The following is a 16802-nucleotide window of genomic DNA, read 5'->3' on the forward strand; positions in this document are numbered from 1 at the left end:
GGCAACCTGGCATCTAGGGCAAGGCGTCTCTATGAAGTTTCAGATCTTCAGCGAGAGCTTGCCATTTGCAGGTCAGAGAACCACATGTTCGCTTCCTCACACCGGCTCTAAGGCCAGCCCACACAGACTGATCCTCGTCATTTTCAAAAGATGGAAAAGCTCGCCTTCCCCGTGAGTCCTCAATACCGACCACTCTCTACTCTGTCTTTTATGTGTGTGCGCACCACTGCATATTCATCTCTGTGCTGGAAGACGTGTATTTATGTGTGCATGAATGTGGGCTCAGAGGACAAGCTTGGGTGTCAGCCTCAGGAGCACGGCTATCCACCTCCTTTGAAACAGGATCTGTCATTGACTTGGAGCTCACCAATTGGCTAATTGGCTAATTAGGCTAGCTGGCCTGGCCAGCCACCCCAGGGCATCCTTCTGGCTCCGGCTCCCCAGGGCTAGGATTACAAGCACATGCCACCATGTCTGCATGCTTATGTAGGTTCTGGGGATTGAAAACCCCAGTGCTCATACTTGCAAGGTACACACGTCACAGACTGAGTGATCTCCCATCTGAGGGGGCGTCTGAAAAGCGTGCCATCCCTCTTGAGCACCGCAGAGACCACTAGGCTGCTTCTCCCCGCTAAATCCAATCACCAGACCCAAGCCTGTGGTCTGATAGCAATCAACGCCTTGACTGACTGGAGCCATGACTTAAAGCTGGGGTCTCCTTTCCAACAGGGCTCTTCTCACCTACAAACTTCTGTGGCGTGGAGCGTTTGCGTTTGGTGAGGCTGTTGGCCAGGCGATCGATGAAAGTTGGCCGCTCAGACGTTGAGTGCAGCATCGAGTCAGGCACCATCTCCAGGTCCCGCATTTCGTCACCTGGAGGGGAGGGGCAGGTGGTAGCAGCTGAGCGTGAGGGGCGCCGGCCCAGCACTATGTAGCCGTAGCCCTGGCTGGCCTTGAACTCACTCTGTAGACCAGGCTGGCGTTGAACCCACAAGGATCCACCTGCCTCTGTGTTCTAAGTAATGGAATTAAAGGCGCCGGCCACTATGGGCTCTTTGTCCTACCTAAAGCTCACTCTGATAACCCTTCAGACCATTTGAGGACTTACGCACACCTACCCCTTGTTCTTTGTGCTTTCTTTCCCATTAGACTGAAGATATGAATCCAGATTTCCTCTATGTCTGGATCTCCCTTATAGACTGCCCCAGAGCTGGGCATTCATGGGGGTGCTTAGGAATGGGTGCCTGGAAGGTCTAATGAGTGCAACCTGTGTTGGCTGAGGGGCCAGAGTCCCCCTCGCCTGCGCCCCTGGCCCCGCCCTCCGCTGCGCCCCTGGCCCCGCCCTCCGCTGCTGTGAGGCCTTCTCCACAGCCCCACCTGGCTGGCCGGCCAAAGCCTGGGCTTCAGTGCTGAGACTCTGCAGGTAGTTGTGGCAGCGCTCTTTGTGCTCCTCCAAGGTGCTCTGCTGTTTGTAGCTCCGGCCGCAGTAGTTGCACTTGTAGGGTTTGCCCACTGTGGGAGAAGAGACTGTGGAGGAGAGAGCACAGGCAACGTGAGAGTAACTGCTGCCTGCACCTGGCTCGAAAGTTTGCAGCATGCAGGAGCAGCTGCATGCTGGCATGCAGAGGAAAGAACCTTGTTAGCTTTTTTTCGGGGGGGGGATGGGGGAGTGGGGTTGTGATCCCTTCCCCAACTCTACCTACAGCGAAGAACAGGTGAACCAAATGTGAGGAAGGGTGACAAGGTACAGCTGAAGGAGGGGACCCATGGCACACAGCTTCACACTGGTGGTGGGACTCTAGATGCTCTGGCTGCTTCTGAAAGGAAGTGACGACCTGGGGACTTAGCAGGGGATCTTCCCTGTAAGTAAGCACAGCAGGCCCCACCCCAGGATCTCAGAGTCTGGGGCTCAGACTGCGGTTTAACCTTTCCATGCGGCAGGCGGGTGTAATAGCTGTTTATCAGACAAGGGGACTTTCTGCTCGCAAGCAAGCGCTCCGCTTTGGCTGGAGGAAAATTGGTGGGCTGAGGCGACGCAGAAATGAGAGCCCTTCGAGCTGCTAGCGCGGGAGGGGCAGCGGTTGCTGGCCTTGACTTGGGCTTTTTTACCCTCGTTTTCTCTTCCTGGCCCTATACTGAGACACTGAGAGAGCCCCCAGAGTCTAGCACTGATGAGAAAAAGAGATGAGAGGAAAAGAGCAGAGGTGACGGAAGAGTACAAGGAGAACGACCGTGTTATATTTTCTGCTTTAAGAAGAATGCGTTATAAAGCTCTAAAGGAAAAATGGGAAAACTGAGGCTGTAGCTTTGTTTAAACACCTCCCCCCCAAGACAGGGTTTCTCTGTGTAACAGCCCTAGCTGTACTGGAACTACTTCTTGTAGACCAGGCTGGCCTCGAACTCACACAGATCCTCCTGCCTCTGCCTCCCGAGTGCTGGGATTAAAGGCGTGCGCCACCACCGCCCGGCTAAACACAACTCTTAGGAGGCATTTGTGTGTGTGTGAGAGAGAGGAGAGGAAAAACTCGAAGAGGAACAAGGTACTGTGTATCTGTGTTTATTGCTATCATTGATGAGGGAGGCAGAGGCATCGCTAGGAAGCTGGTGACTATCACTCACCCACAGACATCTACAGCTACGACTCAAACAGCCTTGGTCGGCTGCTCTTCATCTCTAGTCGGAGTGCGGAGTGCATGCTTAAGGGATGAAATGAGCACCAGGGCCTCTCCTCTGAGACCCTGGGGGAAATGGTTTGACACATCAGGAGGGGACCGGCCCTCTAACCCTCCTTCCTTACCCTGTGATTTGTAACAGGAAGCATCTCACAGAGATGGGACGTACACATATATCTGCTCTCCCCCTAGTCTCCTACGGAACAACATTTGACATCCGGTCAGTTGACCTTGTCAAGAGTTTGGGGGACTATAGGGCATGGTGTATTAAAGGTACATATCTTTAATCCCAGCACGTGGGAGGCAGATGTAGTTGGATCTCTGTGGTTTGAAGCCAGTCTGGCAAGTTCTAGGCTAGCCAGAGCTACACAGTGAGACCCTGAGAAAAAGAAGCACATGTTTGGCCATGGGGTCTTGATGGAAACAGGCAAGGCTATAGTCTACGACACTGATTTTCTTCTCCATAGCAACGGTTTCCTTGTTAAACAAACGGGCAGGGCAGAGGGGGGAGTTTTAGGGCTGAGGCTGAAGCTCAGTTGATAGAGCACTTGCCTAGCGTGTGGGAAACCTTAGGTTCCATCTCCAGTGAATCACAGGAATGGTGGTGTGCCCTGCAATTCCAGTACTCAAGAGGCAGAGGCAGGAAGACCGGGGTCAAAAGTGAAGGTCCTTGGCTAAACAGGGGGTTGAGGTCAGCTTGGGATACATGAGACCCCAGTTCACCAAGCAGAGTGCCGGGGGTGGGGCATTTTCACCTGGAATTCTTTTTTTTTTTTTTTTTTTGGTTTTTCGAGACAGGGTTTCTCTATGGTTTTGGAGCCTGTCCTGGAACTAGCTCTTGTAGACCAGGCTGGTCTCGAACTCACAGAGATCCGCCTGCCTCTGCCTCCCGAGTGCTGGGATTAAAGGCGTGCGCCACCACCGCCCGGCTTCACCTGGAATTCTTTTCTCACTCCCCTGCCTGCGTCTGAAATTGTTACGATGAGCATAAGTTATGATGTCGCCAGACTTCTTCCACATGCAGAGACAGAGAGGTCCCCGTTATGTGGGAGAATCGGAAGCGAGGCAGGATGGAGGAAGGAGAAGTTGCTTCAGTGCCTCTCTGTCTCTTTAAGTCCTACTCAAGAGGGCTTAGGAAAAGAAAAAAGCCTGTGGAAGATTCTGAGGCCAGACAATTAATTTTTTTTTTCCGAGAAGGTTTGCTCTGTGTAGCTTTGGATCCTCTCCTGAAACTTGTTCTTGTAGACCAGGCTGGCCTCAAACTCACAGAGATCCACCTGCCTCTGCCTCTCAAGTGCTGCGATTAAAGGCGTGCACTACCACCACCTGGCTCCAACAATTAATTCTTTTTTTTTTTTTTTTGGTTTTTTTCGAGACAGGGTTTCTCTGTGAGCTCTGTAGACCAGGCTGGGCTCGAACTCACAGAGATCCGCCTGTCTCTGCCTCTCGAGTGCTGGGATTAAAGGCGTGTGCCACCACCGCCCGGCCCAACAATTAATTCTTTACCCTCTTTCTTCTCCTCAACCCTCAGCTCCCCTCTCTTTGCCAGTTCAATCCAACCAGGAGTCCAAAACTTAGTAAAACACCCAGAGAGAGGGTCTGGAGAGATGATGGCTCAGTGGTTAAGAGAACTGGCTGTTCTCCTAGAGGACCTGAGTTCAATTCCCAGCACCCACATGGCAGCTCACAACTGTCTATAGCTCCAAGATTGACACTCTCACAAGATATATATGTACATATTTTTACATAAAAGTAAAAATAAATAAGTTCTCTAAAAAACACCCAGAAAGCCCTGTTTCTCCAGTTCCTTCCAAAATATTCCAATTCAAAATCTTCCATTTATTTCATTATTTTGAGAAAGGGTATCACAGAGCCCAAACTGATTGAATGCCTGACCTTCCTGCCTCTGCCTCTCCAGTACTGGCCCCTGGGTTCCCTCTGGATTTGCGTTTGTCTATGAGAAAATCACCACTTCTTGGGATGCAGAGCAGAAAAGGGACAGTCCTTTGCTATTTGGAGGTCGCAGCTCCCTTCCTTCCAGTTTGGGGGCCCGTGGATATTCATGGGGAGCACTAGGAAGTAGAGGGGAGGGCCTCTGGTTTCCTGGAAGTAACAGGGGAGGAAAGATAGTCCCATAGTGGGTCCTGGACAAATGAGAGTGGGAAGGAGCCGCCCAGGGGCTCAGAGTTAGGGCGAGGGGACATATACGGTGTTAGCAACACTGAAATGTTTAGAAACCAAAGGTCAGGGACAAGCCAGGGACATTAGCCATGCTCTTTTTGCTGCACATCACAGAATGTGGCAGTAAAATACCCCAGTGAATGCCGGGCTGTGGGGGGCGTGCGCCTTTAAATCTAGCACTCAGAACCGCAGAGGCAGGAGGGTCTCAGTGCTCCCCTCTCCGGGGCGGACGCGAGAGCTCTGCTCTCTGAGGCAGACGTGATTCAGCTCCGACCCAGGATGGACGTAGGCTAGAATCCTCCCTGGTAAGCGCACCTCGTGGTGCTACATAGATTATTAGAAATGGGTTAAGAGGTTGAAACTAATGGGCCAGGCAGTGTTTAAAAGAATACAGTTTGTGTGTTGTTATTTTGGGGCATAAGCTAGCCAGGCGGCCGGGGTGCCGGGGACGCAGCCCCGCCGCTCTTATTACTACAGGATGGCCGGCTCAGCTGGGGCTACACAGAGAAACCCTGTCTGGAAAAACAAAACAAAACAAATAAGCAAACAAAAAAAACCCAATGAAGAGCCCCACAAATTCCTCCTGAGTCAGCTACATGCGCTGTCAGTGCTCCGTGAGTGCTCCCAGCCCTCAGTGAAAGACATTGTCCTCCTCCAGGGCAGAGTGGTCTTGAAGCTCTTTTCTGAGCATGCTCCGGCTGGAAAGCCACTGACCTGAGTGTGTGCGGAGGTGGCCGGTGAGCGCATCACGCCGGCGGCAGGCATAGTTGCAGAAGGGACATTTGAAAGGCTTCTCGCCGGAGTGCAGCTTGATGTGGCGCAGCAGATTCCCCTTCTGTGTGAAGGAGGCCCCGCACTGGTTACAGTGGAAAGGCCTTTCCCCTGCAGGGGGAAGAACAGGTTCCAGGGGACTGACTTGAGGGGTGTCCAAGGGAGAAAGGGAAAGTTCTCTCTGAGCACACTCTGGAGGGCAGTGAGTGCCACACAAACCAGGCCTACTCTACAGAGGTCAGGTACCTGGGGCCCTCTTACCCTGGAAAGGTGTGGATTACAGGTGTGTGGTGTGAAAGCAGAGCAGAGCCTAGAAGACCTGCCGAAAGACTGGTACCCAAATAGCTCAGCGAAGCATTTAAGTAATTATTCTCTCTCTCTCTCTCTCTCTTGCTCTCTCTCTCTCTCTGTTGCTCTCTCTCTCTCTCTCTCTCTCTTGCTCTCTCTCTCTCTCTCTCTCTTTCTCTCGTTCTCTCTTTCTCTTTTGGTTTTTCAAGTCAGGGTTTCTCTGTGTAATAGCCCTAGCTGTCCTGGAACTCGCTCTGCAGACCAGACTGGCCTTGAACTCCCAGAGATCTGCCTGCCTTTGCCTCCTGACCATCACCGACTGGCTAACTAATGATTCTTTATCAGTAAAAGATCGGGAGTCCAGAGAAAAATGTAGAGCTCAATAAAAATCAATTTAAAAAAAAGAAGGAAGAAAAAAGATGGGGAGTCAGACATTGCTAGGAGGTGACTAGGGACTGGTGGCTTTTCCACAGCTTCTCTCTGATCGTTCAGGTTGTTACCCCAATATCCGACTCCTGATCTTTTACTGATAAAAACAATTATTTAAGCTCATCAGTTCAGAGTCCAGTCGTCCAGGGAGCTCACAGTCTGAGGAGGGTAAGCAGAGGCTCTCTGCGACACCGCCTTTTAAATCATGAGATGAGAAGGCCCTGGAACTCTGTCCCTCTGGACTGACTGTGGGCAGTTCTCCCCGACGTCTACAGACATTTTTTGGTCCATCACAAGGCCTTAAACATGCGCCCCCCATCCCTGATCTATACTGAAGCATCAGGAATCCTTCTAGAGGCCCAATGCCCACTGTCTCTCCACCCTGGGCAGAGGAGTAGCTTCTTTGTCACAAAGGCTGAAGGTAAGGGCCAGGAAGGTATAGATGTTCCGAAGGGTTCACATCCCTTTCTCTCCTTTGTCATCTAGAAAACATGCTCCTGAGTCACCCCCACCCCTGCAGCCGGTCTGGTCTCTTCAACTCCTCCCTACCAATGTCCTAGCGCCCCTTTGCAAAGGCCCCTCTGCCTCGCAGCCCCGGCCTCGCCCTCCCGCTCACTCACCCGTGTGGCTGCGCTTGTGAACCATGAGCACGTTGGGGCCGATACAGACCATGCCACAGACATCACACTTGAGCTTGCCGTTGGGCAGCCGGATGCCACCAGGGGAGTGAGGCTCTGGTCCACTTCCATCGCAGTAGCCCAGGGGCTCCGACAACGAGTCCTCCACAATCACGCTGTCCTCCTTATCCAGGAGCCGCTCGTCAGGCCCCAGCAGTCGGCTCGACTCCTCATCGCTGTACATCTCCACCTTGATGGAGTTGGCTGGGGGTCAGGGGACTGACGTTTAGAATAGGGGCAGGCAGAGGGACAGCCGCTTCCAGGGCAGGATGGCACTTTGACAGTTCAGCAGCGAGACTGCGGACCCAGAGGCTTACAGTGTTAGGAAGGGTAATTGCCAGTTTATTATGTCAGGTGTCGTTCCAGAACTCACCTGAACTGGAAACAGTCTTCCCCACCTGCCACCCACCAGGCAACTAGAGTTTAAAAGGGGGAAAAAAAAAAGAGAGAGGAATACACAGGGTATCTCTGTCAGCGGGCAGAAGAGATGACTTAGAGGAACTCGGCCTGCACTCTCTTGTCATCAAGAAAGATGTTTGGTTGGGCCGTGGTGGCGCATGCCTTTAGTCCCAGCACTCGGGAGGCAGAGCCGGGTGGATCTGTGTAAATTTAAGGCCAGCCTGGTCTACATAGTGAGTTCCAGGTCAGCCAGGGCTACATGGCAAGACCCTGTCTGAAAAAAGAAAAAGGAGAAAAAAAAGAAAAGAGAAAGAAAGATAGATGCCTGGGTTGGCCTCGGGCAGGAAGCCAGCGAGTGACAGTGGCGGGAAAGTGGCCCTGGGGAGGCTGAGGGGACAGCAGGCCACCTGAGTAGAACTGAAGACGGCTGTGGTGTATCCTCCCCTATGAGACAGAACCCCATGCCTCTTCCTAGGAACCTGAGGGGACGCGGGAAGAGCTTTGGCACTCGTTCTGACCTACATTCTTGGCTATTTCAACCATCTAGAGAATGTCACAGATCTAGGGCCAGCTGGGGAGGGGCATTCGGGGGGACCTTGCCTGGCAGGAGAGGGACAGGAGGGGGGGAAATCTTGGTACGGTTCATTTTCTACCTCTCCCTACCCAATGGACACTTCTGTCTCCAGTTCCAGAATTTTCTTTGGAACCATTATTCCCCCCTCCACACCCCTGCCCCCCCACAGTGTTTCTCTGTGTATCCTTGGCTGTCCTGGAAATCGCTCTGTAGACAAGGCTAGCCTTGAACTCAGAGAGCCAACTGCCTCTGCCTGCCGAGTGCCGGGACTAAAGGCGTGCACCGCCGTGCCCTGCTGAAACCTTTATCTTAATGTTACCCGTACACCTTTTAGTTTCACCCCAGTCTGACATTAGCTGTTTACTCTTTTCAGAAGCCAGGAGAACAGTACGCACCGGGCTCCTTCCCACTCGAGTCCCTGAGCATGGAAGCAGGAGATGATGGGGAAACGGTGGCCAGGAGAAGGCAAATTGAGGGCCAAACAAAACTGCAGCCACCCAGTGCCAGGAGTGGAGAGAGGGTCACACTTACCACTGAGTGAGCGGCTGGGCGAAGAGTGCTGGCTGTTTGGGGTGCTCACCGAGGGCCCCACTGGGGCCCCGAGGAACTCCTTCTCCAGAGATGAGTCCCCGCTACCTTGGAGGAGAGAACAGATCTCAGGTAAAGTTTGGGCTGGAGCCTCTACAGTCTATGAACTAATCTTTAAAAAGCTCCAGTTAAATATCACAAGCATTTATCATATAGCCACGTACAAGGTAGGCCGAACAGGAGTACCCTACCTTGTGCCCCAAAGGCCTGGTGCCCAGTGGTGCCCGTGACTTCCGTGAACTCAGCAGTCTGGCCTACCCTACCTTTATCTGTGCCTGAGGGGGAAGAGCATCACCCGCTGCCCTAACTCTGCAGGAAGCAGGGCCAGGGCTGGGCGGGCCAGGGCAGAACAGAGAACAGGAACCCGACGAGAAGGTGGCATGGGACATTCTTTCCTATTGCTCTCTCTGAGGCTCCCAGTAGCAGCTTTGGAATCTGCAGGAGACTGTCTAGAACCTGAGGATAACGCTCGTTAACCTAGTGAGTGTATCCTTATGCCAGGCTTGGTCTGTGAGCTCAGAACGCACGTTCTCCTTCATGCTTTGTGACCACCTGATGAAACAGGGGCCATAGTATTGCTTTAATTCTTTGGATTAGGAGATGCAGAAGAAGTTCACTACCTGCCTAAGCTGGGGTGGGCCACTGACAAGAGTGCTGAGTCCTTGGTCGAGGCTTGGCCAGCTCCTACCCACTGGGGGTGAGTCAGGATCAACTTTGAAGAATCTAGAACGTTTTCTAGCTGATCAGAGACTGATCCCATCTTTACCATTTCATGTTCTCTTGACAACTAAATATTGATTATCCTAAATGCATCCATTTCAACTTGTTGACCAAATACTTTGTAAAAATGCTTTTTGCAATTACGTCTTTTAAACATCTGATAACATCCCTGGAAAACATGACTGTCTTCAAAACTACCCCCTCCCCACAATTCTCTGCAGAAAAATGTGCGTGAAATAAAAACACATGTAGAGAAACACACAAACACAGATCACATAGGTAGATACACATAAAGAGAACATACCTACTGGGGCAAACATCACAGCCGTCTATATTATCTGCTAACATGAACATGCATGGGTATATGTGCAAAGGCCTAAACATGGAAGAGAGAGAGAAAGAGAGAGAGAGAGAGACCCTAAAATTCATCCCTAAAATCCACCTAAGTTAGCGCTTTACCCCGCTTCCCGACTATGCCCATACTTACTTTCACAAAATAAAGATTCCATTATAAAATGGTTGGAGTCCTGGGCCTGAGGCAAGAAATCCGGAACACACCCTCCTGAGGGATCCCTCTCCAGCTTTGGTTAGTGGGAAGAAAACAACCACTCAGGACTTTGGGACCATTTCTCCGTTCACATCTTTTCCTAAAGTCCCCTTCCCCATTCTAGCCCACGGAAGCCCGAGGAACCCTGTTCACCAGCCACAGAAAAAGCCGTATGGCTTGAGTCCGACTTTCCCCAGCTGAGGCTCCTTAGGCGAATAATGGTTTTCTTTAAAAGTTGCCTGAAGTCAGCACCAGACATAAACCATGATGTGAGCAGCCCCGTACCATTGTCGATTCAGGCCCGGTTTTAACACGTGCCCTTTCAACTGAGTTTACTGCTGTTGGAAGGCTAGACAGGCTGGAAATGGCTAAGTAAGTTACACTCCTCCTGCCTCGGCCTCCCCTGAAGCGCTGGGATGACAGGCATGCACCACACCCGGCCTCTCACTCCTTTCCAAAGGCTAGGGCTGACTCGCTCCAGATCACTCAACATGGGTAAGGAGGAACCTGTTAAAGCCTTGGTCCTACATGATGAGGGAGCCTCTCGGAGATCCATATTGGTCCCCGCCTCCTCCTGGAGCTGAGGTTGCCTCTGAGCCTAGGGGCTAGCTAGCTGGGGGATACTTGGGGACTGAGAGGAAAGCATTCTTTATGGCTCTCCCAATGAAGGGCTGGAAACAGGAGGGAATGCAGGAGCCTCGAGGCGCACCAGTAATCACAGAGGCTCTTTGAGGCTGGTGTCATCCCTAGGATAAAGGTGAGAGGGGAGAGAGACTCAAGTCTACTTTCACGGCACTAAAATCTAAGATGGAATCTGTGTCAAAGGCCAGAAGGTCTTTGTGGGGCTCCAGGGATTTAGATTTTTAGCCTGAGGGTTGACAGGGACAAAAGTCAGATTTGGGAAACTCATCAGTTCCCAAACCTCTCAGCCCCAGAAACCCCAGTGAGGGAATTTCAAATGCCTGGGACTTCCAAGAAATCTCAGACTGTCAAAGCCAAGAATTAAGGCTGCTCTCAGGTATCAGAGACATTTTCTTGGTCAAAGCCATCATGGATTGGCTGAACCCCCAGGGAGCAAAGCTAAATTGTGAGGTTCACATCAGAGCAGCTAGGAGGTGGAGAAAGGGCAGAAAAGCGGGAGGGAAGGGATCGGGAAGCGGTCTACCAGCTAAATGCATCTCACACACCGAAGGAGACCAGCCCTCTTCTGCATCCCTTGAGTGGTTGCCCCTGGGGAATAGCCTGGAGCCCAGCAAGCCTCAGCACCTCTCTGTAAGGGACCTCATCTTCCTGCTTTCTCTTCTTGACCATGGGCTCCAGGTGGCAGGATGCTAGCCTGCTCTCAGGGACCAGTGAGGGCATGAGCAAAGAAAGACAGCCATCCTCGGCTCTATTGTGGGCAGGAGGCTGAGGCCCCTCACACCTCTGTTCCAGGATGAAGCATCTGCTGTCAAAGCTCCTCTTCCTCACTTCAGGTCTTTCTACTCTCCATTCCCACCCAGGCCTGTTTCGGCATTCCACCCCTGACTGCTCTACCTCTGTCCCCAAGGCCTAGCCAAGATGTCACCACAAGCTCCCACTGTCCAAGTCACCGTCTTCGCTTAGCAACATCAAACACCCTTTCCCATCCTCCCCAAGTGCAAGGAGGAACGCCCCCTCCCCCGCTACACACACAGCCCCCATCCTTTCCCTCTCCTCAGGCTTGGGAGTTGTTACTGAATTGGCTCCCTAGCCCCATCACCCCCCCTCCCCCCTCTGCTAGCCGCCTTCTGCCTGAACTTACATTATCCTTCCCTTGCCGGTGAGACCCTGGGGTGCGAACGCGGCCGCCGCCTTGGAAACGGCGAGGGAGTGCGGGTGGTGTGTGCATGTCTGCGTCTCGGTGGCAGGCAGGGGTGAGCCCAGCCACTCACCTTCCAGGAAGCGTGGATTCCTGGAAGTGAGGGGAACCGCCGTCATTTCGCAGGCAGTGGCAGCCGCACGGTGAGCAGGGGCCCACGGCTGCAGCCGGCAAGAACCGCTCAGCCCAGGGTGTATGTGCTAAGAGCCTGGCGCGTGTGTGTGTGTGTGTGTGTGTGTGTGTGTGTGTGTGTGTGTGTGTATTGGAGAGAGCGAGAGGCGTGGATGTGCTTGGGGAGGGGGCAGGAGAAAATGTACAAGTGTGTGTGGTGTGTGGGGGGGGATGCTAGGCTACAACATTTCTTTTCTAAGACAGTGGAGGGGTGGGAGGGGAGGCACACAAGGAGGGGAGGCAGATGTGTTTGCCCTCCTGCCCAGGAGACAAAGAGGAACTGCACAACAAATGCTTGAGAGGGAGGCAAGTGTGTGTGTGTGTGTGTGTGTGTGTGTGTGTGTGTGTGAGAGAGAGAGAGAGAGAGAGAGAGAGAGAGAGAGAGAGAGAGAGAGAGAGAAAGAGAGGCAGGCTTGTGGGGACGAGGAAAGGGGGGGTGTCCCAGGGAAGGCCCAATCCTCTGCCAGCTAGGGAAGCCAAGGCCCCAGAGGTCATGGGGCCCAGGACACAGGGGCAGCCTCCAGGCTCTAGAAGTGGCAGAAAACTCCACCCCTCCCACCTCCAACAGCAAACTCAGTCTCCTGTCCATCTCCTCCTCCTCCTGACAATCCCACCCCGGCCCCCCTCCGCCTTCAGCATCACAGTCTAGCCTGGCTAGTGGAGATCTGTGACCCTGAGCTCTTTCTGATCGCTGGTTCCCTGGTTCCGTCTCCCTGCCTCCCCTCCCTCCTGTGCCCCTGGGGCTCCAGCCGCAGGAGTCCTGGATGAATCTGTCCTCTATCAGGATAAAGTCCTTGCTCCCTTCCCTTCCAGAGAAACTGCTCACTACTGAACTGACCTACTTTGGAAGACTGGATTTTCTGATTCCAAGAATTTGGGGGTGGGAGGGGCCATGAAACTTTGGGTAGCTAGTCCTTGCATCCTTCCCTCCTCAGGTTCTCCTGAAATGTTGTCCAGTACCAATATACTCAGGGCAAGTACTGCTCCCTCAGACCTCAGCTGCTTGCTTGATTTCAGCAACTCAGTTTCAGGTTTGGGGGTTGTGGGGGTAGGGTGGGAATCTGTGCAGTAAATCTTGCTTTCCTCCCCTCATCCCCAGGGGAATTATCTGTACCTTTAGAAAGGAAGGGGGCAGAGGCTTTCAGCAGGTTCTGTGAGGTGGTAAAATCCCTGAAAAACAGGAGAACTCCCCGTTTATCAGGGTGGCCAGTAAGGAAATCCATCTACCCGCAGGCAGAGCTATGATGACCCAAGAAGGGGTCGGTTAAAGGCTAGACACCTGGGGAGAGGCAGCCCTCTGTTTCTGGATCAGCCTGGGAGGGGTGGGGATCAGTAATGGGTTCTTAGATACCTCAGTTGCTCCATCTTGGCCCTGTCTAGCCCTGAAGGGGGCACTCTTTAGACTTAATGTCATTCCTGCCCTGACTTTTCAGAGGGTAGCTACTGACATCTAGAGTTCTCAAAACACACAGGCGGCATGGTTTGGGCTTCTTACTCACAAACTTCTGTGCAGAGGCCACTTCTTAGCTAAGCAATGTCAACCACCTTGAACAAGGAAAGCTGGGTTTCTTGGTGTAGCGAAGCAAAGGGCCCCACAATCCCCTGCTGGTGTCATTCTCCAGAGACACTGCTTACTGGGCAGAGCCCGTGGGGCATGTCCCCTGCCTGCGCCCCAGCTTCTCATTGCCTACCATACGGCAGGAATTGGGTTTTATCCATCTGATGGTAACCATTCGTCGCTAAATGCTCCATGCTCTTTTTGCTCAGTAGTATAGACTTGACCAAACCAGAGGTGGGAGAATTGGCTAGTTCCTCAGAAGGGCCTTTCTTCTTTCCTTCCTTCCTTCCTTCCTTCCTTCCTTCCTTCCTTCCTTCCTTCCTTCCTCTTTTTTTTTTTTTTTTTTTTTTTTTTTGGTTTTGAGACAGGTTTCTCTGTAGCCCTTCTTTTCCAGGAACTAGCTCTGTAGACCAGGATGGCCTCAAACTCACAGAGATCCGCCTGCCTCTGCCTCCCGAGTGCTGTGATTAAAGGCATAAGCTAACACCACCAGGTCTGAAGGGCCTCTTTCAATTGAATCAGCCCATCTGAACTGTGTCATTCTGCCCAGCATGCGGCAAGCACTGCATGCCTGTACCTAATCCATTTTACATCCAGGAATCAGCATCTTTCTGTGATTGCCCAGATGAGGACCATGGGTCTTCGGTGTGTCTGACTGACTCTGTGATTGCCCAGATGAGGACCATGGGTCTTCGGTGTGTCTGACTGACTTTGCTATTTCCATCAGTGCAGGTCAACAATCCCTCCATTGGTTCCACTACAAACAAAATTAGTAATACATTTCTACAATAGTACTTGGACTTCTTTTATTGAGACAGATTTTTTTGTTTGTTTGGTTTGATTTGGTTTTTTGAGACAAGGTTTCTCTGTGAAGTTTTGGAGCCTATCCTGGAACTCATTCTGTAGACCAGGCTGGCCTCGAACTCACAGAGATCTACCTGACTCTTGTGTCCTGAGTGCTGGGATTAAAGGCGTGCACCACCACTGCCCGGCTGAGACAGGGTCTTAATATGCAGTGAAAGCCTTGAGTTCATGAACCTCCCGCGTCTAGCTCCTGGGTGCTGAGATCGTGGCTACCACAGTCGCTGCCATGTTCTGTTGCTGATGCTTTCAGGTAAGGTGATGTACCGTTGGCTGACCTGGAACTGCTTATGCAGACCCGGCTGGCCTTGAACTTACAGAGATCTGCCCACTTCTGCTCCACCTTGCCAGGCTCAGCCATTTTATTTTTAACTTTAGTTAGGATCTTGGCTCACAATTATGGATAATTCAGAACTCATGATCTTGTGTTAACCTCCCACGTATAGGATTATAGCTGCATGATACCATATCATACCATACCTGTTTCTTTGATCCTGACATTCTAAAAGTTAATATATATGTATATAAGACATATATATATGTGTATACACACACATACAAATATTATGGTGGTTTTTCGAGACAGGGTTTCTCAATGTAGCCTTGACTGTCCTGGAACTCACTTTGTAGACCAAGCTGGCTTGAACTCACAGAGATTTGCCAGCCTCTGCCTCCCAAGTGCTGGGATTAAAGGAGTGTGGTGCCATCACCGCCTGGCCAATTTTTTTCTTTTTTCTTTTCGTTCTTTTTTTTCTTTGGTTTTTTGAGACAGGGTTTCTCTGTATAGCTTTGGAGCCTGTCCTGGAACTTGCTCTGTAGGCCAGGCTGGCACTGAACTCACAGAGAGAGTTACATCTACCTCTGCCTCCTGAGTGCTGGGATTAAAGGCAAGCGCCACCACCGCCCAGCCCACTTTAAGGCTTTTGAAGACGGTCCATTCTACTTGGATGGGACAGAATTCTGTTCTGGTGACCTTATAACACAGGAGAAAGAACCACATTTTCCTCCCACCCACTTGCTCCAGGTCGTCCATTTCATAGTCCCATCTTTATTCCGTTCCCTCTCCATGGTACAGAAAAGAACCACCATCAGGAATATAAAACCACAGGGGATTGCACACTACCTCCAAGCACGGCCGCCCTGAGGGACAGCTGCCACTGACATTTAGTCAAGTAGAAGTCGTGTGCCAGGGCTGAAGGCTCTCTGCCTTCATCCACAGGACAGTGTCTGCTCCCACGCCCATCCGAACGGAACACACAGTAGGCATACCAGACATATAGGAGCGGCCATTGCAGTCTTCTATGTCCATCCTAAAAAGGTCCTGTTGAAAGAGGAGAGACTGGCTGTTAGAGCCACAGATGGGGAAGGATGAGGTGCTTTGTTTGTTTGTTTGTTTGTTTTACATTCTGGAATAAATAAATCTAAAGGGTCAGAACAAAAACTTTTTTTTTTTTTTTTGGTCCTGGGAAGTAGATAATGCGTCTTGACTTTTAAACGCAGAGATTTCCTTCAGCCCACATTTTTTTTTTTTTTGGATTTTTTCGAGACAGGGTTTCTCCGTAGCTTTGGAGCCTGTCCTGGAACTCCCTTGGTAGACCAGGCTGGCCTCGAACTCACAGAGATCCGCCTGCCTCTGCCTCCCGAGTGCTGGGATTACAGGCGTGCGCCACCACCGCCCGGCTGTCAGCCCACATTTTATTTATTTATTTATTCACCGAGACTCACAGCCCTGGCTGGCCTGGAACTCACTGTATGTGTGCCTGTCTCTGCCTCGTAAGTTCTTTAGGACTCCTAAGCCTCTGAAATAGACACAGTCACATTAGCGGAGTGGTTTTGGATTTTGGGGTGTGCTCTTGCTTTTCAGTGGGGCTGATGTAGCAGGCGGGTTACAATTCTGTGCTAGAGAAGCAAAGAAACAGCGTCGCAGAAGGGGCAGACTTCAGCTAAAGGGTAGGAGGGAAGAGAAGCTGAGTCGGACCATGGATGCCGCTGCACGCCTGCACTAGGAGGCGAGGGCTACAGGATCCTGGGTTCCAGGTCAGCCTGGACTGTGTAATGAGATTTAGGTAGGGGGAAAAAGCCAAACTCAGCACGCCTTTAATCCCAGCACTCGGGAGGCAGTGGCAGGCGGATCTCTGTGAGTTCGAGACCAGCCTGGTCTACAGAGCGAGTTCCAGGACAGGCTCCAAAGCCACAGAGAAACCCTGTCTCGAAAAAAAAAACCAAAAAAAAAAAAAAAAAAGCCAAACTCAGTTATTTATAGGTATTTTTCTTTTGGGGTGTGTGTAGCAGAAGGTAGGGTGACAGGAGAGAAGCCCCCCTCAAGGTTCAGTGACAACTCTGTTGAAGGTATAATAAACATTTTATCTACATGTATTGAAGAGCAAATCCATGGCCTCACCCATGCTAGGCAAACGCTGTTCCACCTCTATGCCCCATGCCTAAACTTACAGGCTTTCTATATAACTCTGGCTGTCCTGGAACTTTCTATGTAGACCAGGCTTCAGGCTGGCCTCAAACTCATAG

General features: G+C 51.6%; 1 protein-coding gene across 5 annotated transcripts in view; it reads right to left on the reverse strand.

Annotated features, from left to right (window-relative positions):
• Ikzf4 (IKAROS family zinc finger 4) overlaps positions 1-16802 on the reverse strand; it is a 34181-nt gene that overhangs the window by 2800 nt on the left and 14579 nt on the right. The window contains exons 1-7 of one of the 5 annotated variants that reach the window (XM_075954650.1): positions 11630-11915; positions 9783-9880; positions 8523-8623; positions 6962-7222; positions 5568-5735; positions 1378-1527; positions 742-873 (exon numbers count right to left, since the gene is read on the reverse strand). In XM_075954650.1, the coding sequence (XP_075810765.1) occupies positions 742-873; positions 1378-1527; positions 5568-5735; positions 6962-7222; positions 8523-8623; positions 9783-9880; positions 11630-11716 (997 nt within the window). In that variant the 5' untranslated portion in view covers positions 11717-11915. Of the gene's footprint in view, positions 1-741; positions 874-1377; positions 1528-5567; positions 5736-6961; positions 7223-8522; positions 8628-9782; positions 9881-11629; positions 11916-15399; positions 15598-16802 lie in introns of those variants that run through there. The other 4 variants (XM_075954649.1, XM_075954651.1, XM_075954652.1 and 1 more) reach the window with 4 other exon arrangements.

The sequence above is a fragment of the Microtus pennsylvanicus genome, chromosome 20 (genome assembly GCF_037038515.1).
Source record: "Microtus pennsylvanicus isolate mMicPen1 chromosome 20, mMicPen1.hap1, whole genome shotgun sequence".
Classification (NCBI taxonomy): Eukaryota; Metazoa; Chordata; class Mammalia; order Rodentia; family Cricetidae; genus Microtus; species Microtus pennsylvanicus.